The sequence below is a fragment of the Chiloscyllium plagiosum genome, chromosome 4, assembly GCF_004010195.1.
Source record: "Chiloscyllium plagiosum isolate BGI_BamShark_2017 chromosome 4, ASM401019v2, whole genome shotgun sequence".
Classification (NCBI taxonomy): domain Eukaryota; kingdom Metazoa; phylum Chordata; class Chondrichthyes; order Orectolobiformes; family Hemiscylliidae; genus Chiloscyllium; species Chiloscyllium plagiosum.
In genome coordinates, this window is record NC_057713.1 from 112,569,635 (window position 1) to 112,578,616 (window position 8,982).

The 8,982-nt window shown below is 42.2% G+C and overlaps 1 protein-coding gene across 1 annotated transcript in view; it reads left to right on the forward strand.

Moving 5' to 3' along the window:
- The window catches only part of LOC122549335 (tumor necrosis factor receptor superfamily member 11B-like), a 52,400-nt gene that overhangs the window by 39,947 nt on the left and 3,471 nt on the right, over positions 1–8,982 (forward strand). The window contains exons 3-4 of the mRNA XM_043688982.1: positions 4,650–5,052; positions 8,107–8,322. Of these exons, the coding sequence (XP_043544917.1) occupies positions 4,650–5,052; positions 8,107–8,322 (619 nt within the window). The remainder of the gene's footprint in view (positions 1–4,649; positions 5,053–8,106; positions 8,323–8,982) is intronic.

Below are 8,982 nucleotides of genomic sequence, written 5' to 3' on the forward strand. Positions count from 1 at the left end.
TCATCATCGCTTCCCACTCTCTGTCAGTGTGAGTCTTTCTCATGATTATGATTATTTAGTTTGGCGAGTCCCGGAGCCGGCCCTGTTGTTTCTCTCCCCTGAAAGGGTTGTCTCTTTAAAGAGTGTTTCCCCTGAAGCAGCTGCTAACGGTCACTTGGGGCACGAGGCGGCCGTTAACCGCCATCTCGCGCGGGGCCTGAGGGGGCGGGGCCTGAAGATCAAATGGCGCCGGGGCCACGCGGGAAGGAAAAGCGCCGAGGGAGAGCGGACTGTGTCAACATGTCCCGTTCCCGAGGGTCATGGGCTTTGGGAGTTGGATGTGGAGAGGGAGAGATTCCGCTCGGGCCTCCTCCCAGTGAGGTATCTTGTCGGTGAGCCGTTCCTGTTTATTTAATGTTCCCCCTCACCCAGCCAGAGGGTGTGTGTTTAAAACTGGAGGATACTGTGAGATGGTGAGGAGCTGGTGAAGGGAGAGGGATGGCTGGTCACCGCGACGATGAGGATGGCACCGTTTTATATCAGGCCGGAGCCGCTCCAGACCAGGAGGATCGCCGGTGACTGGGTAAAGGAAGAGAACTCGGACAGGCGAAGAGTGACAGGGTTTGGGAATCTCTTCCTCGCACGGTCTGTACCAATTCAGTTGTTAAATTTGAATCTGAGTCTTTTTTTATGAAGTCAAGGGCTGTCAAGGGCTATGGGCTCAAGGTTGGCAAATGGAGCAAAGTCACAGATCAGCCGCTATCTTATCGAGAGGGTGAACAGGCTCGAGGGCTGAATGGCCTTCTCTTGTTCCTATGAAACCTGTTCATACATTTACCAGAACTCTTCGAAATCAAATGGTGATGAATTAATAAGGATGGATAATCTATTCCAAGGCAGGTAGGGCTGGTTCTGCTGAAACAGCTGGGATGGGGCTGTGTATTTCTCAGTTTACAGTTACTGCTGATTGAGTCTTCTATCTGGCACTGTGATCACATGTTGAGAAACTCACAGTAGCAGCTCCTGCCATTTCCCCATCATGTTACTTCTTAAAAATTTGGTTTATGAATCATTGGTGTGAGAAACAAAAGCTCACTCACTTTAATAATTTCAGTCCGAGACTAATTTCTGATCAGCCATTTATTTGTACACCTATAGATGGGTGCTTTGTCTAATTACCTAGTATGGTAATGACAAAATGCACACTATATCCAAAACACCCTCGCAATTTATACCATATGTTTTCCTTATTCCATTGTCTGTTCCCTGCTTCGCTTACGTCACTCACTTCCTTAAGACTGATCCCACAACTTCTGTTTATCCTGTCTTGTCCGTGACAAACTCTTATCTCTGACTCCCATAAGGGTGTTTGACGTCAGTCTATTATAGATTATTGATTAGGCATATCTTTCCTTCTATCAGCATCTATTTCCATCCAGAGGCCACTTTGACCTCTTTGATTAGGGTTAGTTCCTGTGTCTTGAGGAGGGGAAACAGATGCTTTTCTGTTTGCCCATATATCCACCATTGTTCTGTATTCATGTCTCATGCTTTCTTTTTGCTGAATATGTATTTTCTCATTCCTATTCTGTATCAGAATTTATACTTGCAGAAATAACATTAATTCATTTATATCCCACACCATTGACTAGAAACAGAACTGAACTAGTCATACAAATAAAGTGGCTACAACAGTAGATCAGAGGCTAGGAATCTTGTAGAAAGGAACTCATTTCCTGACCGCTCCAAAGACTGTCCATTATCTACAAGGGACAACTCAGGAGTGTGATGGAATATTCCCCACTTGCCTGGATGAATGCAGCTTCAACAACATTCAAGTAATTTGACAAAGTCCAGGACTACATCCACAAACATACACTCCCACAATCACCAATATGCAGTAGTAACAGCATGTACCATCAATAAGATGCACTGCAGAAATTCTCCAAAGGTCCTTGGACAGCACCTTCCAAGCCCGATGACCACTACGATCAAGAAGGACAAGTACAGCAGATACATACCACCACCTGCAAGTTCTGGTCCAAGCCACTCACCATTCTGGCTTGAAAATAAAATCACCATTCCTTCACTGCCACTGAGTTAAAATCCTGGAACTTTGTGGGTTAATCTACACATATGGACTGCTGTGGTTTAAGAAAGCAGCTCACCCAACAGCTTTTTGTGGGAAACCAAGGTTGAGCAATAAATGTGGGCCAGCCAGCAAAGCCCATATCCTGTAGGTCAATTAAAATAAAAAAAATTAACACTGGATTGCTTGGCTGCATGTACCTTACTTAGGCTGTTATTTTCCAAGAATTACATGGCTTTGTTATTCCTGCTATCAAAATAGACCATTTTGTGTTTCATTGCTTTGAGGTTCAAACATCAACATTCTCACTTTGTATGTTTATGAACATCTTTAATTGTCTTAGTTCATATGAGCACTCATATTATTAAAACTTATCACATTATTTGTTCAAATGTCTACCTGGGACTTAACCCACAAGAGTCACCAAATTGAGTTGAAACTTCTGGTATTTTTGATTCAACTCAGGACATGTAATGATATCGGGAAATAAGTCAGTAGGTTTCTGGCACAAAAACATCCAGTTGGTTTTGAAGTATCAGTGTTCAGTTCATGAGAACACCACATTTTCCATGGGTAGGCCAAAACTTGTTTCATTTACTTATTGATGTTCTCTTTTTCTTGCTGTGATACATTTCTAAGGAAGACAGTGCACCTTTCTGTAGTTCAGCCCATCAGACATTATATAAATAATAGTATGCACGTATTCGTTGTGTTCTCATTCCTACTATGTTATTACTGGACAAATCAGATCACAGACTATAATTTGCTTTGCTATATCAAATTATCTTTAAATTCACGAGGTTGTCTTTCACTGGAAAACAAGCACAAATTGCTACAGCTCTGGTTTTAACAATAAAACAGAAATTTATAATGTAAAAGAAAAGATAAAGAAGAATAAACCAAGCTGTTTATATATAACAATTTGAAAGATTTTAATACACACACAGTAAAATTCAATGTTCTCTATATCTCAGCAGCTTCTCCTTACAATACTCAAAGACCAGAGAGTGTTCCCTTCTCTATCACAGTTATAGATTTGATGACTGTTTCTTTCTTGACTTTAACATTTTCTTTCAATTTTTGGTCTTGAAAATTCAGTAGTCCCTTTCTTGAGTTTTTACACAACTAAGTTTAGACTTGCTCAGCTTTAAAAGCTACTTCAAGGTTCTAACCAGACCATTGTGGGGAGAAAGTGAGGACTGCAGATGCTAGAGATCAGAGTCGAACGTGTGTTGCTGGAAAAGCACAGCAGGTCACGCAGCATCTGAGGAGCAGGAGAATCGACATTTCGGGCATAAGCCCTTCATCAGGAATGAGGCTTGTGAGCTGGGTGTNCTGGCAAACGATAGGTGGATGAAGGTGAGGGAGAAGGTGATAGATCGGAGGGGCCAGTGATGAACGGGTCTGGAGGGCGGTGCCGAGTTGGAGGCTTGGGACTGGGATAATGTGGGGGGAGGGGAAATGAGGAAGCTGTTGAAATCCACATTTATCCCGTGTGTTTGCAGGGTCCCAAGGTGGATTATGAGGTGTTCCTCCTCCAGGTGTCAGGTAGTAACGGTTTGGTGGTGGAGGAGGCCCAGGACCTGCATGACCTTGATGGAGTGAGAGGGGGAGTTGAAGTGTTCAGCCACGGGGCAGTGGGGTTGGTGATGTTTTCTGAAGAAATCCGCAAGAAGGCGTCCTGTCTCTCCGATGTAGAGGAGACCACACTGGGTGCAACGGATGCAATAGATAACATTGGGAGAGGTGCAGGTGAATCGCTGATGGATGTGGAAGGATCCCTTGGGGCCTTGGGTGGAGGTGATGGGAGTGGTGTAGGTGTGGCAGGGGAAGGTGCCAGGAGTGGGGTGTGGGCTGGTGGGGGGTGTGGACCAGAGTTAACAAACTAAAATCCTTACACTGAGGCAACCTTACTCTTTACCTATATTCTGAATTATCTCCTTTCTCTGGGTATAAATGTTTTGTTCATCTAACTTCAACCAGGACTTCTGCAAACTGAAACCAAAGGCTTTCCAAGTTCTATATTTTACCCCTAAGCAAAAAAAAAGTTTCTGATCTTCCTAATTGATAGTAAGCAAATGCTGTTCAATTTACTCTGTCTTCTCATAAAGCTGTCTCACTGCAAACAAGTTCACAACATCATTCAAGGAAGACTCTCTCATTTTTTTTACAAAAAAAAAGACCGGAAATACTAACAAGTTAATCATTAAACTAACTCATACACATGGATAAAAAAAACCATGTGCCACTGGTTTAAAGTCTAAACTCTAAAATATTTATGTATAAATAAATCACACACTTTGCACCACATAGCAAGCAACAACTTATAGCTTGTTTCACTGCATATCCATTACACTTGAGTGCAATCTCATCAGTATCCAATGAGTAACCAAATTAATTTCGGGGGCAGGTCCCAAAATGCCAAGCAGATGTGGTTTCACATTAACGTGTGTAACTCCAGAGCAATATAGGCTGTATCTCAGAATAAAGAGAGGAGAGAACATATAGCTGAATACACTGTATGATCTGTTCAGTAGAACATTTAACATGATGAAACTTAACACTTTGCTTTACTTTTCAGCTTTCCATTATATCCTTTTCATCCGTTCCACTGGTAACACAGCCGATTGATCACGCACAAATGGAATCCTTCCTCGTCCCTGTCTACCAGCATTGGGATGATGAATTGTCTCAGTATCACATATGTGAGCAATGCCCTCCTGGTACCTACAGAAAGAAGCACTGCAATGCAGAAAAGAGGACAGAATGTGCACTTTGTCCTGATTCACATTATACAGAATATTGGAATTACTTGGATGAATGCCAGTATTGCAATGTGTTTTGCAAAGAATATCAATATGTTAAAAATGAATGCAACAGCACTCACAACCGTGTCTGTGAATGTGTTGAAGGTCACTACTTTGAATTTGAGTTTTGTCTAAAGCACTATAAATGCCCACCAGGATTTGGTGTAAAGAGGCTTGGTAAGCTGTGTATTAGTATTCGGAATTATACTATGTAAAATATTCAATTCCTTAGCTTTTTTTAAATTGCTGGTTAAAATATAGATTGCTGCCATGCATATTTTCCCAACTGAGATAGAAATATTCTGGATCACACAAGATTGTCATGACTACCATCAAGATTACACTATCGCAACACACTATGACTCAGAAGGGATGAGTTGTCCTTAACAAGATAAGTTCCGTCTCCCCTCTCCCACCTTTACCAGGCCCACATCCTCATTCAACTCCATTAGAAGTTGTTGGCCAGTGTTATTTTTAACAGTGGCATTTTAACTGATTAGACCAGTGCATCGAGCGAAGAAGATAGATGGAAAATTTAGGAAGACTGACACTCTGACTCTTCTCTGGAAGTCATATTGGATGTGGTGAGGGGCAGAATGGTTGTCATCAATCCTGGAGAAAGAGAACAAGGGATCAACCCAGAAATGAAGCAGACTAACTTGGAATTTGCAGAGGCTGTGAATCAACACCAAAATGTTTAATCATCTTATTAGGTCAGGAAAGGTTGGTAAGATATTATTTCCAGTCCCTCACTCTCTGACCTCCTGCTCAGAACTCCTCTGGCAAATCTACCTGGCAGTTCTATGTTTTAGTTTTTGTCTCCTGCAATCTTCTCGAATCTCCATCTGAGCCAGCAACATTCAAGCTCACCGAATAATCTCTCACAGCCATCCCACATGATGACCATCCACAAATGTACTCATTCCATCATTTTCACTTCTTGCACTCATAGCACTTTTCCTTCTCTCATTAAAGGAGAAGAGCTGATGACTCCAGGGAAAGCCTGAGCTGGACATGCAACCATTGCTACTTGGATTGCATTAGAGGAGGATGCACTGGAAATGAACAGAGCAGCAAAGAAATTTTGCATCAGTGATGGAGAGATGGTGATGACTCAGAGAGCTAGTGATAGCACTGGAAGATGCACTGCCACTTGGCACTGACCTGTCACACAGGTTGAATTGATGTCACCACTAACTAAAGTGTCATGATATACACAGTGTTGAGATTGTTGTTGTCTGAATATCAACACTAGCTTGAGTTCTTCCTCTCTCATAGATTCTTAAAGGTGGCAGAGGAAATGGTCTTAGGTTAACCTGTGGAATCCTCAGATGATGTCAGGCACTCTGAGCATTCACTATCACACGGCTCATTTGCATTCTCCACCAGATACACAATCATATTGGTGGATCCTGCTTAATAGATAGGTAACCTGGGGAGGACTGTATCACATGTGAGCTGGCAACTAGCATGGGGAATCAGCTGTGATGGTTCATTGAGAGGATGCTGGCCAGGCAATAGTCTGCATGCTCTGACTAAGACTTTACACAGGATGGAACAATGCGACATCTTGGAAGGTCAATGCCATGCTGCTGAGGGCTCTCTGGCTCTTCATTAGCAGAGAACAGCATACATACCATGAGAGGCAGGATGAAACAATTGATGCAAGGCAATGGGGATTCTTCTCAAGGCATTCCCAGTTCTCATCTTTTGCCTCTCCCCAAACACTGTACAGAACCACACATGTTGTTTCCTGCCCTGATGAATAAGCCCGCAGGGGCATTTTGGAAACAACCATGGGCCTACAGGGGCAGGTAGGGCCATGGCTGTTTCCAAAACCTACAGGCCATCTGCCACAGGCATCTCATGTCAGAGAGGAGCATTTGGAGCAGCCTATGACTCAGCTGAAACCAGAAAGATTCCCTGGTGTAGCAGGAAGAGGAGGTGGAAGAGGAAAATTGAGAGTCTGTCCCACAATGACGGAATCATATTTGGAGCTTGAACCCAACATTCCAGAGCAAACCCATTAAAATTCACCACTGAGCTCTGTTTCCAATTAACAACAGTAGGATCACCATCTAAGAGGGATCACCATCTAAGAGGGATTTCTAATGAAAGAGCATGGGTATGGAAAGCTCACCAGGATTTTGATTTTTGAGGCAAAGGCAACCACTGGAATAGAGAGCAGAGCAGTGATGGCTGATTCTTGGCTCTCATGTAGTGGATGCTGAGGGGCTATCTTTCATTCTTTTGTGGGATGTGCTGCCTCTGGCTTGGCTAGCATTTGTTACCTATCCCTTATTGCCTCTTTCCAGCTGGCTCTCTCTGTCTAACTCATTTGCTCTTCACCCTCAGCACATTAAAAGCTGACAGCAGGGAAGTGCACACCAAAGTGCGGAAGGTGCGAGGCAGAGGAAATGCCTTCCAAGAAGTTGGCAGTCAGTTAGTAAGCAATACAGGGCACCCTCTGAGCAGTAGCCTCCCTCCTGACGGATGCTTCAGATCTTCAGCGGAGCTGTTAAAAACCTGTCAGTTTGACCAGTAAAGCTGGTTTCACACTGCCCACATTTTGGTGAATTACTGACAGGTCAGGAAGCAGGTACAGTGCTTGAAAAAGCTCAGATTTAGAGCTAAAGCAACTTCTGGTTGGTTTCTTAAAAACCTCACTGACTCCCTGATTGCATTTCATCTTCAAAGCCACCTCAGGGAAAGTCAGAGGAAGATGGGATCATTTGGGATCCTCCTCTATATCAGTTTCCAGAACTTTCTCACACAACTTTAGCTTACACCAGCCTGCGACAGCCTGAGAAATTTCTATCCGTAATCGTAACACAATAGCATAATGTTGTTTGCCAGCCCCTAGTATGTAAGTCTGAACATAATGTGATTAAATTTTCAACCCATTTGAATGTTTTAATTGATGGGCTAATTTAGACAAATAGACCTCCCATCTCAGAGGTAGGAATACTACCACTGTACCACATGAGCCCCTTTTAGCTCCCCTTTAAATGCATCTATGTCATTCTTAACAGCCATGGTGGGAAACTCTAACCACCCTAGCTGAAAAAAAAGGTTTCGATAGAATTGCTCATTAGATTAATTAATTGATAAGAAACCTCTAATGCTACAGACTATTTATCTTGTTGTATTAATACTGCTTAAATAAATCAGTAATTGAAGAAATTGTGGCTTGTTTTGTCTGTACATTACGACTTTCCAATTTCTTTCTAGGAACTCCATATGTCAATACAGAGTGCATGAAGTGTCCAAGGGGCTTTTTCTCAATTAATAGCTCTGCCAGCCAATCCTGTCAAAAGCACACAAATTGCACTGCACTTGGCTTGAAACAGGTTCTCCGAGGAAATGCATTTCAAGATAATGTGTGTGAGCCATGTCGGAGCAGTGAAGCATCAAACTCAGGATGTTCTGACCCATTTTCAAAGAAAGGTAAACATACTTGTCTCCAGAGGTGTATATAAAACAACATTTTGTAACATTTCAACTTCTGAAAAGTATCATGATTAGAAATATTGACAATTAGTTTGAATCTCCATTTATTCTGAAGAAGCTTATTAAAGAGTTAATGGCTGACTTGAATACCAAGTTAAGACATCCATTTAATATAAAACCAACCTGTCAAACATGAGGTTTGTGACATGGTCAACAAAATTTAAGTTTTGTGAGTAAATTTGCAAGACCACTATAATGCAGACTACTTACAGAAAATGCAAATTATTCGATATGTGAGCAGAACATTTGATTTTCTAGCAGAAAAGATTGGAGAGCTACATTTGTATTAGGATGAGTAGTCAAATAGGGCCTGCAATTTTTGTTTTGTCAGAAAAGTGTAATAGTCCAAAAAGACTCAAAAATTCATTAACTCAATCTTTAACATACTGCAGTTTAAAAATTTGTGGGACGTAAGCATTGCTGGTTAGGTCAGCATTTATTGTCTGTAGTAAAAACAATGACTGCAGATGCGGGAAACCAGAGTTTAGATTAGAGTGATGCTGGAAAAGCACAGCAGGTCAGGCAGCATCCAAAGAGCAGTAAAATCGACGTTTCGGGCAAAAGTCCTTCATCAGGAATACAGGCAGAGAGCCTGAA